The sequence below is a fragment of the Meriones unguiculatus genome, chromosome 6 (assembly GCF_030254825.1).
Source record: "Meriones unguiculatus strain TT.TT164.6M chromosome 6, Bangor_MerUng_6.1, whole genome shotgun sequence".
Taxonomy (NCBI): Eukaryota; Metazoa; Chordata; class Mammalia; order Rodentia; family Muridae; genus Meriones; species Meriones unguiculatus.
This window is the reverse complement of record NC_083354.1, coordinates 60,723,788-60,737,500: the sequence shown is the minus strand read 5'-3', so window position 1 is coordinate 60,737,500 and position 13,713 is coordinate 60,723,788. Positions and strand designations below refer to the sequence as shown.

The 13,713-nt window shown below is 43.1% G+C and overlaps 1 protein-coding gene across 4 annotated transcripts in view; it reads left to right on the top strand.

Moving 5' to 3' along the window:
* The window catches only part of Mthfs (methenyltetrahydrofolate synthetase), a 28,296-nt gene extending 15,623 nt beyond the window's left edge, over positions 1-12,673 (top strand). For all 4 annotated transcript variants that reach the window (XM_021638702.2, XM_021638704.2, XM_021638705.2 and 1 more), the window contains one exon: positions 12,328-12,673. In XM_021638702.2, the coding sequence (XP_021494377.1) occupies positions 12,328-12,572 (245 nt within the window). In that variant the 3' untranslated portion in view covers positions 12,573-12,673. The remainder of the gene's footprint in view (positions 1-12,327) is intronic.
* The last annotated feature ends 1,040 nt before the right edge of the window (positions 12,674-13,713 follow it).

The window sequence follows — 13,713 nt, the reverse complement described above, 5'->3', positions numbered from 1 at the left end:
AGTTCAGCAATATAAGGCTTCTGTTGTTGTGCAACAGGTCTTTTAGAATTTCTATTTGGGGACCTGAAACTGCCCACTGACAGATGCCCACTCCCCCACTCCAGTCATGAGTCAACCGTGGTTTTTCTGTTTCTGACTGCTTTAGATTATGAACACACGGGGTTGTACGGTACTTGTCTTTCTGTAGTTCTCCTACTTGTTTCTTGATTCTGTCACACAGAAAAAGTTATCCTTAAAGTTGTAAGAATCATTAGCATAGATTCTAAGTACATCTGAAAAACAGAAGAGTTTCTACCTTCTGTTTGTGTGTGTGTGTTAGTTTGTTTTGTTTTTTAGAAAATCACATAGACAAAGGTTACTTGGGTTAGAGAAAAAGCATGGGAAAATCTTTTACTTCTTCCCACTTCTATTGTCCTGTTTGTGCCATCTGACTATAAATGGCAGCAAATCTCTCCCAAACTTAATGCCAAAATAACACTTAGGAATGCCATTTGGGTTAAGATAATACTACTTCTGTACATTATTTTTAATCTCTCCCTTCCATGATATTTATCTTAGTCAGTATCCTCTAAGATAGTGTGAACTAAGAACTGATTTTCTCTGCCCTTAAGCCCTAAGGGAGATGCTGAAAACAGGGGCTGACAGCCTTCTGTGTGAAGGAGCAGATAGTAAACATCTGGGGTTTAGTGGCTGGTACTGCATCCATTTCACGGACTGACTCTTCCATTTTATCAGCAAAGTAAAGTGTGGCTAGGTTCCAGTGAAACTTTATAGCCACATTTGGCTGTGGGTTGCAAACCCATGAAGCTAAAGAATTGGGGGCTGGGGAGGTGGCTCAGTGGTTAGGAATGCTTGCTGCATAAGCATAAGGTTGTGAGTTCAAACACCCAGCACCCAAGCACAAAGCCAGGCCTGCCGTCCCCGTGCTGTGGGAATGTGGAGACCTGAGGATCCCTGGAGCCTGACTCGGCTTCAAGGGAACAAAGCTGAGAGTGATAGAATGTTAGATGCCCTCCTCTGGCCTCCATGTGCCTACATGGGTGCATGTCTGCACATACACACACACATACCCAAACACACATACACAGGCATGCTATGACTGTACATTTCTACACATACACACACATACAAACATATATACACACATGCATGATGTGAGTATATTGATGTTTTTCTACACACAGACAGTGTGACTGTATTGATGCACATCTACACACAAACACACACACACACACACCTGTACCACACTCACATGGAATTGGTCAATCCCTTCCCATGTTGGTTCTTGGCACCTAATCTGTTATCTTTCATATATAGTTACAATTGTTGTTTACAGGGATAGCAATGATGGTCATAGTGTGTAATGAAATATTGTCAGATTATTGTTTCCTATTGTATTAATATTTGACACATATTTTCTAGATAAAGTGTCAGTCAAGATATAATTAAAAAATTGAAGTGCTTAAGAAAAATAACATGTTTTGAAGTATGTCTCTCCTTGAAGACGAGAAACACTTTAGAGTATGCCTACATACATACACTTACTAAAAGGAAAATAGCTGTGCTCTGTTTTTGTGTTAACATTTCCTGGGAAGGTGTGAAAAAGCACCTGTGTACCCCGGATGCGGCACTAACAACAACTAAAGTGAGGAATCCACCCTAGGCCAACATGGTAAGCCAATGGATTTGTTTACTGTGCATGTTTATAGGATCGTGGGTGAGGGGTTGCTGACGGGAGAGTGGCTGGTCCCCAAGTGGCTGCACCACTGCAAAGCCCCACTCCATCATGGCTGATGATCTTGTCAGAACGCTATCATGGAGTCTCACTGTTAGTTAATCTACCCCTTTTTATATCCTGTAGTATCTCCAAAGAGCACTCACACTGTGGGAAGGAGTAAGGATCCTCCTTCACCTCCTTCTCTGGGCTTGTCCATAGCTCCATTACCATTACCGTAGACCGAGCTTTTATTGTATTTTTATTCTTTGTTACTGTGGCTATGGGCCAGAAGCATCTCTACTCTCTACTCTGTTAGAGCTCTGGAACAGTTATTTTATGTTCAAATAAAACAAACAAACAAATCTAGCAGTGTTTGCTCATAAAGATGAGACATAAAGTAAAAACTAAAAATAACCCATGCCCAGAAGTAACCACTGATAATAACCACATTTAAATAGTGCTGGATCAGTTTGTTAGCTTCCTGTAGACTCACAGCCTTTTTTCACTTTCCGCTTGCTAAAAGCTCACCAGAAGTGACCTTGTGGACATATTAGGGACTAAGGGAAGATGAAGAGTGAAGTGAGCTGGACAGTTAACACTCTGTACCCCAGTGCAGCACCCACACTCCTGCCCAGCAGCCCTCCTAGCTGCCATTCTGCTGTCACCATAGGCGTACTCTCCCTCCTCCCTTTCCCTGCAGGTCTGTGAATGGTCAGTGCTCCCCTACAGTTACTACTTAAGCACCAGCTATCCTGTAACTGGCCCCGTTGTTGAACTTCTTCCCTCTTCCTAGTTTGTGAGCCACTGTCCACACAGTGGCTCAAGCCTGACACGTGTAAATGCTGTACTCAGTGCGACTGAGCCTGTTTCCATGGCAGATTTAGTAGAATGTTCTTTGTCTACCTTACCTTCCAGCCAGAAGCTCCCAATTTCGGCATCTCTGGCTACATGACTTCATCAAATTACACCATCTCTTTGAGTCTTGATTTTCCTATTTGGAAAAAGCAGATGATAAAGTGTCTTGTGAGGTTCGTGGCCAGATGACATAAGGATATGTCTGTGAAGTGGACAGCACAGCTGAAAGTGAGCCTCATGTATCGATTCTGTTGTTCCTGTGCTTCTTATAAGCAGACACTTCCCAGAGGAGCCTCTAACAGGAAAGGTGGTTTGTAACCAGAATGCTTTCCCTTTTTACACCTGTAATGGAAAATAGCCTGTGGGTCGTTCACACTAAGCTCCTGGCTAGAGCATCTTGTGGACAGCTACTGTCTGCACATTTATAGCTGACAGCAGGTGGCAGTAGAGAGCTAAGCTTGCTCTTGGAAAGGGTTTGTGCTGATGACAAAAATCTAAACTCTTTTATGAAAAAAACTCAGTGTCAACAGAGAGTAGGTATTTTCATATCTGTAAGTATAAGAGAATCCTTTAATTATTGAACCACTAACCTAGTTTTAACATACTTCCTTTATGTATTTTCTTAGTCACTCTGTAAAGTTTGTAATATGTGTCCCATCTTAAGAAGAAGCTGGCTTCCAGGCACCGTGGTGCACACCTGTGATCCCAGCACTCAGGGAGGCAGAGGCAGGGAGATCTCTGAATTCGACCAAGGCCAGCCTGGTCTACAAAGCAAGTCCAGGACAGCCAAGGCTACGCAGAAAAACCTTGTCTGAAAAACAAAAGGAGCAGCAGCTGGGTTTTAAGGAGAGCTTCAGTTACTCAGAAGTGTCTTAGCTACACATGGTTGTTGTGGGATCTAAACCTAGTGGTCCATCTGAAAGCCAATAGAATTGACTGATTGCTAGACCTTCTTCTAGGCTCTTGCCTGCTAGAGTCCTTTTTAAACTATTTTTTTATGCTTTTTATATCTCCTTCTCCTTTCTCCACTACAGTGCCTTCCAATACCCCAACAATGGGTAGGAGAGAAAGAAGGTTAGGGGGGAGAAAGGAGTGTGGTTTTCCTTAGCTCTTTCCTGCTGGTTAGATCACTGGGTTCCTTGGGGCAAGTCCAATCCTCATTTCAGGATACCTCCAACTTATCTTCATGCTGCATCACCAGCAGCCAGGAACAGCAGGGGGAAGCACCAGCAACCTTCTTTCTCGGAGCCCCCTGAACACTCTCCGAGCTCTGGCATTTGTTTCTTCTCCAGAGTCCTCAGATTTAAACTGTCTGCAGCTGGCAGAGAGCCCCTCTCAGAGCCCACACAAGGCAAATAGTTTGCTGCTGTGGACAGTCTGGATCAGTCCTGTATCTCACACCTGGGATTAAAACAAAAACATATTTACATAACACAACTGAGTTTAAAGACACCAAAACTTTCCACTATCCTTGCCTTCACACAGGTCATTTAAGAGACTTTTACATTTCTGGTTCGGTGTACGGTGTGATAAAAGTTTACAAGAAGTATGAAAACATAGGGTCCCCTTCTCACCCAGGCCCTGTGTTCCCCAATTCTTCACCTCAGAGGCTGCCAGTTTTCTGTGCATCCTTCCTGAGATGGGCTCACAGTAACACACAGATATGGTAGAAAGTGAGGTGACTGTCTTCACAGGCCATCTTAGTTTGACTGGTGGCCTTGGGTATTTCTAGGCTCCTGGGCTAGGGTGGAGGCTAATGTGGGGAAATATGGAGCACTTAGTACCATATGCGCTGCAGATTTCTTCTATGTTTCATATTTGCCCGGAATAATTTCTATGCCTGTCTCCATTGACTATGGAAGAAAGTTAGGGCACAGAGAGGCATCAAGGTTTACATAAGAGAAATGACTTGGCAGAAATGCAGAAATTCTTCCCATCAAGGCTACATGTACAGGACAAATGTACAAAAGCAGGAGAAGGCAGATGCTATGTAAATGACCCATAATGGGTGATAATTCTAATGGCCCAGGGATTTTGAACTGGGAGCTGTCCCACCCAACCCTCTAGACTGCTTCTACACCCATGGGTGCTTTCTTTCTTAAGAAATGGCCTCTATTTCTACTCCTCATCCACATGCCCCAGGTCTACTTCTTTGTTCAGGGATACAGTATCCTGAAAATTTTAGTGGGTACCCTCTGGATTCCAATCCATGTTTGTAACTACTTCTTTCATTTAAACACATAGTGTTCATGGGATTAAAGCCGCACACTCATACTCAGGTTTGAAAGTAAGGCATAGATAGACTGTCTCATGCTGTGATATATGTGGTGTCAGCAGAATGCCCCATTGTACCCAGGAATATAGTTAACTGCTGTTGTGTGGTTGGCCTCTGGTGATGAATGTTGATTCTGAGTTTTATATTGCCTGGCCCTGTGGCTCAGGCCTGTAATCCCGGCACTCAGGAGGCAGAGGCAAGCAGATCTCTGTGGGTTTAGAAGCAGAGGCAAGCAGATCTCTGTGGGTTTGAGGCCAGCCTGGTCTACAAAGCAAGTCCAGGAAAGCCAAAGCTACACAGAGAAACCCTGTCTTGAAAAACAATAACAGAAAGTTTATATTAACAGTGCCAAAGTGAGCAGTCAGGGGTTTTTACATGTGTATGATTCTACACTAATATTCCCAATAGCCAGGGCATGTTGTGACAGACTAAAAATGTATTTATGATGTAAAATTTTTTAATTACTTTTAATTACTAATGCTTCCATTAGGTGACTTAGTTGATTAATTCTTTGTGGGTTTACAGGTTTCTCTTCCTCTTAATTTTTATTATGTGTGTGTGTTGCATCCTGTGTAGTCAAAGGAAAATTTGGGGGGAGCCAGTTCTCTCTCTCCACCATGTAGCTTGATGCCAAGCATCTTTAACCATTAAACTATCTTCCTGGCCCAGAAAAAAAAAAATGTATTCTTTTCAAAACCAGTTATACATATCATCGGAAGTTGCCTGTGTCTTATTGTAACACATAATTGGTTTTGTTTATTCCCCCATGTGTTTGCATTGTTTTACTGTGGGGAGGTGAGGAGTAAGCATCGTACGTCAGCCTGCTCAAACACACCGGTGATGAGCTCAAAGTATTGGTTTCTGAGTCTATCACAAGAGCTGTTCTGAGTTCCTAGCCCTGTGTTTTATTTTGGGATGTCAGATTCTTTGTGTTCTGGAAGCTTGTTTGATGGACATGTCTGAGCCTCTGAAGTCAGTTGTATGACCTGAGGAGTAGCGAGCAGCATTTAAGTTGACATTTGATATTAATAGTTCAGGGACACTTTACATCATAATGTGCTTATTCATTCAAGGCTTTAGGTGAACGTGGTTTTGATTGATGTTTCCTAGTGAATACATGGTAGTGCTGAGATTCCAACCTGGCAGCCTGTCTAGAAGCCTGCACAGTCTATCTCACCTTAAAATGGAGTGGACTGAAGTCTGTCCTCTACAAAAAAGCCTCACTTGTGTGAAGAATTCTACAATGCTTAGAATGTATGCAATTGTGGAGAGTTGGAATGCTGCAGATCTGTAACTAAATTATTAGGAGCTATCTTTAGCCCCACAATAGCTATTCATTGCCCAGCTCTGTGTTATATTCAACATCCTTGTGATTAGCTGGTGAAATCTTTTGCAATGTAGTAACAGACCATTAGCTTGCCCCTACCCAAAGGCTGAGAATGCCACCAGATACCACCTGAAGCCTATGACTGTGATTCCTTGCTTTTTTGTTACTGGTCCTCTCATGGTCCCACCATGTATTTGAAAAATGCCTTCATTTACGACTTTCTTTTTTTCTGTAACTATAAAAACTTTACAGAATTGTTACTCTCCTGGAACATGGTGCTGGGAATAACCTGAATCCATGTTCCTGGCTTGTGATCTAATATAGAATAACTTATCCCTTTGAGGTGAGAGCTGTGCTTTTGCGCTGACCATGGCCTGTGGCTGTGTTTCTTCCATCCCTTTGCCCAGCCACACTTGTACCTGTTAGCAGTGGGAACAGTATAGATGTTGAATCTTGACCCTCCTAAGATAGCTCCCCCTTCGAACTGAATGACTGTAAAAATGCTTTTGAGTTGCTTTTCGTGTGTATGAAGTGAAGATCATTCTGCACCCTTCTACCTGCTTGTAGATGCAGCGCTTTTACTCACTCTTCATTCCTAGGGGAGAGTAGAGTGTGGGGCATTGGTGGACCATGCACAAGTGCTGGTTCCTGAACTCTGCTCTTCTTGACCCTGCACTGTTGTTCAGGGTCAGGTATCTCTTGTGATGAGCTAAGCAGATGAGTATTTGAATATAGTCAGGAATGCAAAGTAATACAATATGGCCACAGGCTGCTCATTGTGTCATTCACCCCATCACTCTCATTCTTTCTCTCTTTTTAGAAAGAGCTGAGCTATGAAGTATCCTTGAAGAAAGGATTCCCACTGCTTACTGGACCGCAAGGCAAAATCTGGTTGCAGTGTAGTGATTGGACAAAAGACCTACATGGAAGCTTAAGTGAGGCTTGCTATATGACCATTGCTATATTAGATGAGGTAGCCATAGGGATGGGACACAGACACTCAGGCATAAAAATCACAAGTTGGTTTATAAGACATGAATCCATCAATGTAACTGATGTCACAGGGGAAATGAAATGGAGTGGAATGGAGAGGAGGCTTTGCATAGCCAACAAAGACAACTTGGATGTTATTGTTAAAGGGATACACTAAATGTACTGTTTAGATTTTGTTTTGTTTTGTTTTGTTTTGTAATTGTTGTTTTTGGAGACAGGGTTTCATGTAACCCAGGAAGGCTTTGAATTCTATATAGCCAAGGATGACTGAATTCCTGATCCTCCTGCTAGAATTATAGGCTAGGATTACATGCATAGTCCTCCATGCCTGTTTTCAGGCAGTGTTGAAGATCAAGTACAGGGCTTTGCACAGTGGATAAAACATTCTGCAGTTGAGTTACATTCCCAGCTGAATACTTTTGAACAGGGGAGAGCCAGGGAAAAGTCTGCAGTGTAGGAAGTGGGAGAATCACTTGGACTTTCTGGAGGAATGGTAAGAATCACAAGATGAGAATTCTGGCCCTGGTGCATAAGAGTGACTGCACTAAGTCATATTCATGAAGTTCCTGAAGAAGAGTGTGTGGAAAGTGTGATCAAGAAATGCAAGATAAAAAGAATTAAAGTGAGAGGTGAGTGCTAAGAACTGAGCCTGTTGAATTCAGAGCAGGAGGATGTGTGTTGCTCTTGGGCTCCACCACTTAGTCGGGGTTAGGGCAGAGAGAGTCCAGTGGCTGAAGTGGTTCCATCCTGGAGACCTCTGCCCTGGGATTCTGAATTCAGGGTGTCGTCAGACACATCTGCTGTTATCTTACTGAAAATGATGTTCCCAAAAGTGAGCTAAATCCTCAGAACTAGGGCAAGTAGAAGAATGCATAAAACCCCCTTTTATTTTCTCCCAAAGCTTATTTCCCAGGATTCCTTTTGCTGATGAAGAGTCCTCAGCTCTGCCTGTTCCCATCCCCTCCACGTCCCTTCCTGCATCTGTTGCCTCTTTGCCACCTGTAAGAGATATTGTTCTTACCCTCTCCACCTTTGACTCCCTCTCTGTTCTTGTTTCAGAAGCTTTTGATATTCCACTACAGGGTAGCAACTATAGCCTGCGGGGCAAGTCTGGCCCTTTACCAGTTTTAGTAAGTAAGCATAGCCAGTTATCCAAGTGTATATTGCCTATTGCTGCTTTCACAGTACAAAACTGACCTATAGCCACAGTGTCTCATAGACTAAATTATTTACCCTTTCTTCCTTCACAGAAAACCAACACTCACCTCACCTAACTCTGGTTCTTTACCTGCACTTTCCTAGTTTTCTGCTCCCTCTTTTCGGCTGGGCCCTGGAGAGGGAAGAATGCATGGATCAGTTCTAAAGGAAGAGTATATTAAGTAGGCCTGTGCCTTGTCACTGGGAGCTCCAGAGTAACTTTCTCTCCCAGCTTGTTTTAAGAAATGGTGCCTCATATTTTTTAATTCAAGGGAGGAAGTCTCATAATAAGTGTGATCATCATAGATGGTACTTAACTGTAGAGTTCATAAGCATTATCTAATTTAATGTGCGTGACAGCAGGTGACCAAGCTGATTTGCAGGTGATAATGTTGAAGCACAGACTGGAAAGTAGCTCGCCCTTGATCCCACAGCCAGGAAATAGCGTGGTCCTTGCCCCTTACCAGCTGCCTTGTCAGAGCAATAGCAAATAATGGAAAAAAGAAAGATTGAGAACAAACACAGGGTATAAGGCTGGGACCATTTTCCAAAGGATAGCTTTACAGTTTTGAATGCAAGAAAGCTAAGAAGCCACCCTGCCCACCCCCAACAAGAACAAACAGACAATAAACTGGCTGTACAGAAGAACTGAGTGACCCCCAGGGACCTCTGCCTGAAGTTCCTGTTGCAATCCTGATGAGTGGAGCTCTTTGGCTGTCCTAGTTACATTCTACTCCAGTGGGGCCTATGAGGCAAGAGGACAAAGGGTTCAGGATTATGGGGGACACTGTGCTAATGCCATCCTCTGTTAATGAGCCTTTGGTGATTGTAAATAGGGCCGTGTAGGAAGAATGTGTGTGAAGAAGGAAGGCCTTCCTGGTTTTCCTACTGTGTTTTGACCTTGTGGTAGACGAGGGTATGTCTAGGGTCAAACTCAAGTGTGTGTGGCATGGGAAGCTTGTCCATTTACTTGTCCCATTGATTTCTTCAGCTAAATCGAGGTGTAGGGAAAGGAGGCATCCAGAAGTTGTGTTAATGGAATTGTGAAGATTTCCAGAGAGGTAGGTCTGTGTGTGTGTGTGTGTGTGTGTGTGTGTGTGTGTGTGTACGGTGTGTGAGTGTATGTGTATATTCACGCACATGTGTTCATGTGTATCTCAAGAAGGGATAGAAGAAAGAAGAAAAGATAGTGGCAAGGCATAGGAAGAACTTCAAAGGCAACAACAGATGGATGAAGTCAAATAAGGAATGCAGTATGTGTTCAGGAAAACACTCAGATTCACCAGATAGCAGAAGTGGGAGCATGCCAGAAAGGGCTGCCTATGTAACCACTGGAACTGGGGCCACAGTCAAATAGTAGAAATAGTAGAAGGGAGTTACCTGGGCATAATCCTATGGGCAGGGACTACAAAGCCAGCATCTCAAGTAGAATGCCAGGGTCCCTGAAGGGCAGTTTCAGATCCCATAGTTACCCAACAGTATAAAGGCCATTCCCACTTCTGCTTTAGAGCTATAGTTTCACATCTAACTAGCAGCCATGTGAGGATAGACCAACTCGATTTGTCCCATGATGTTACTACTTTAATCCAAATATATGTACCTTGAAGTTATTAAAGTAGGGGATGTCATGCCAGGATTGATCCATCTAAAGATAATGTACTCATCTTTCAGGGTCTTTGTGCTCTGGAAGTCTATTAAAATTCAAGCATGAAGGATGACTTGGAAAAAATTATGGCCCGCAAGGAAATTTGCTGTCCGGCTGAGTCGACAGAGACGTATACACTCAGCTCTATAAGATAGACTCCAGGGAGGGCAGCAGACCATGCACAGCGAGGATCAGGAGCAGTAGCAAACGTGTTTCCAGCTTAAGGGCTGAGAATGGCTTTCCTTGCCTGGTTCTTCTCTCCATTCTCTTCCTCCACCAGCAGAAATGTGGCAGCTCCAAAATTCTGCCTTCTTTCCTTATGAGTTGGCACTGGTGGATATCCCGGCTCTTCTGTTGCCATCCTATTTTGCTGCTTTGCATTCAGATTTTATTTTTTATTACGTAAACTAGTATGCTACATGATATGTAACCTCTTGAGATTTTAGGTGCAGATTACATTTGTTTGGGCTATAAACACGGTGTCATATAACAGACCTTTAGAGCGTTTCCTTCCATCATGGCTGAAACGCTGTACTTATCAAATAGTATCTGTCTCTGGCCCCTGGCAAATGGCATTCTATTTTCTATTTATAAAAGTTTTATTATTCTAAATAGCTAATCTAAGTGGCATCATATAGTGCATGTGTTTATATGAAATTTTTCATTTAATATAGTATCTTCATGGTTCATCCATGTATTATAATTTTTTTTCTATTTTGTGGCAGATTAATACTTTACCACATGTGTGTACCATGGTCTTTGTTTTCTGTTTACTTGTTTTGAACAGTTGCTACTCTGATGGACATTTAGGCTATTCTACCTTTTGGCTACAATGAAAATGAAAGTGTAAAGATCTGCTGAGATCCTGATTTTAATTGTTTTGGGTAAACACCTAGGAGGATTGCCAGATCTTATGGTAGCTCTACTTTGAGTTTTCTTAGAAACCTGCATGCCGTTGTCCTCCCATTTTGTACACCCACTGCTAGTGCTGGAGAGAACTGCACACCTATCTGCCCTTACTCCTTTACCCCAGTCTTCCTTCCCTAGCAAACAAACATCTGCCTGCCCTTCCTCAGTGTACTACTCTTGCCACCCTTCTTCTGGTTTCCAGGATATAAGCTGACTCATGGCATGTTCTTAAAAATCCAAGTCATGTCAAAATACCCCATGACCTGGTCTTGTTGCCCAGCTATCTTACTCTCTGCCGGAGTCTCTAGAGCCCTTGTCTCTGTTGTTTTGGGACAATTGATAGAGATGTTGCTTAGCTTGCTATCACATGTGGGAAAATTGTATTTTAACTGAATTGCCATCTCCTGAAGGTAGGCACACCTTTTTCACACTGTGCAGAAGCAGAAAGCATAGAAAATGTATGCGTGTTGCAGGTTTAAAAGACAGGAACTTAAGTCAGTTGCTCTCGAAACAGAAAGGACTCTGGGGAGCAGAGTCCAAGTATACAGGACACTGTCCATTCCTAGAGAGATAAATGAATGGGACAGGGACAGAGAGGAAAGGTCAGTGGCACTGCCTCTTTTTTCTCCCCCCCGAACCCCTTCTTGGAATAGACAGGCAAGCTTAGAGGATTCAATCTGGCTGCAGCTGAGCTCTTCCTGGATGTTGGCAAGTAGGGTGAACAGGTGCATGATGGAAACAGGAAGTGGGGTTCACCTCATAGAAAGTCAGCAGCTGCTCAGAATGCCAATCTAGCTGGCATTCTGAAAAACTCCTAGCGCCCTCTGCTGGAGAGTCCTTGGCTTCCAGCCATGGTATTCCTTGCCATCTGTGCTGTCTGAATAGCCCCCACCAAAGCTGAGAGTCTGAGCCTACCCTTGTCTGTCAATGGGAGGGAAAGGAAGAGGAGTAGGCCTAGTGGATTGCATGGAACACTTAGTAGCTGTGAAAATAACTCTATCCTTTCTGTTTTTCCCCTACTCTCTCCTATCCCTCCATCTGTCATTAACCCAAAGTACTGACTCCCAAACAGGACAGGTGTGTTGAATCTGCTACATGCTAGAATTAAAGGAAGTTCTGAGGCTGTGCCCTCTAGAGTCTTCTAGCTGGTATGGATGAGGCCAGGAATCTGCCATTTCTGTAGAGGCACACCAAAGAACTGCTGAAGGGTGGATGCGGGACTAACAACGTTGCTGAAAAATTATTTCCTTCTTTGTTCAACTTGATGTTTTCATAATTTAAAAAAGGATTATGTATTTTTTAAAAAAATATTAGAAAAGGGATTGTTATTAGAAGTAAAAGCCACATGCCATCCCAAAGTGATCTTGTAGTAACCATTGATATTCCAAATACATTTCTGTTTCCCACAGGTGGACTTGACCTCATCATCTTTCCAGGCCTCGGGTTTGATAAAGAGGGCAACCGGCTGGGGCGGGGCAAGGGCTATTATGACAACTACCTGAAGCGCTGTGTGCAGCATCAGGAAGTGCGGCCCTACACCTTGGCTTTGGCTTTCAAAGAGCAGATCTGTCCCCGGGTCCCAGTGGACGAGCACGACATGAAGGTAGATGAAGTCCTTTACGAAGACTCCCCAACATCTCAAGCCATAAGATGACAGCGACACTCAGTGCTTTGTACCACTGTGAAGAAAATATGTGTATTTTCCTCTTGTCAAAAATGAGTCAAAATGGTACATTAAAGTGACTATGGACTGTGTTTTTTTTAGTTAAATGTGAAATATCTAACATAAAATCATCTATAGAAATCAACAGAAGTGTTAATGATAGAATATTAATTCAGATGGAGGCACAAGCTGTATGGGCTTCAGCTTAGCTTCCTGTTGTTAAGATGCTAAGTTGGCCTTTCTGATTTCCAGTTTAAATTAAGTATTTATGAGTATTAGAGAAACATAGAAATTAAGGGTGAGTGAGGGCTCTATTTCTTAATGTTCTCTCATAGGCCTGGTTGCTGTGGCATATGGAGACTCATCTGTTATTAATTGGTTTGGCAGTACTTGGTATAGATAAAATAATCCCCAAGAATATTATTATACCACCTAATCATGGCTTCGTTTACTCACCTTGACATTTTGTGTGTGACACGTTGTAGCTTCATGTGGTGAATAGATGAGAAGCTTTTGTGGTTTACGTACTTTGATTCAGTTGATCGGTCTCTGGCCCTTAGGACTTTAAGATCTGATATAAGGAATCGTTTCTGTTTATTCGTCAGTTCCATTTGGAAATGGAAGCTGGCTGGACATTGCCAGATGGCCTCACAGCCAGGGAGAGGTACTTTTGCTGGGAGAGGGGGGGATTCGGTTATCACAAGACACTCAGGGGTCTTCCTGGACATGACTGCTTTCTTGGTTCCACCCGCAGCCTGTCATCAGCTCCTGCTGGCATTGCCTCTGGGATGCCTTTTACATCTGTTCTCTCCCTTCCTGCCATCTTGATGCTATTTTCTTCAACCCTCAGCATTTCTCAACTGAAGTAGGCAGACTTCATGTTCAGCTTCTTTTGCCTCCAATTTATTTCAGGGATGATGTGATAAGATGAATCTAATGTAGACACTTCTGATTGGAGTATCTTGGAGACTTTGTAACAGCTAGATACCTTCCACTGTGGAAGAAATCCCTCGTCAGGTGCCTCCTTCCCTTCTTTTAGCATCTTTTCCCTTGTTAATTTCCTCCTTTGCATATTTTTAAGTTATCTTCCTATGCCTGGGGAAGTTTTAGACCTTTTACCCTGTAAGAGTCA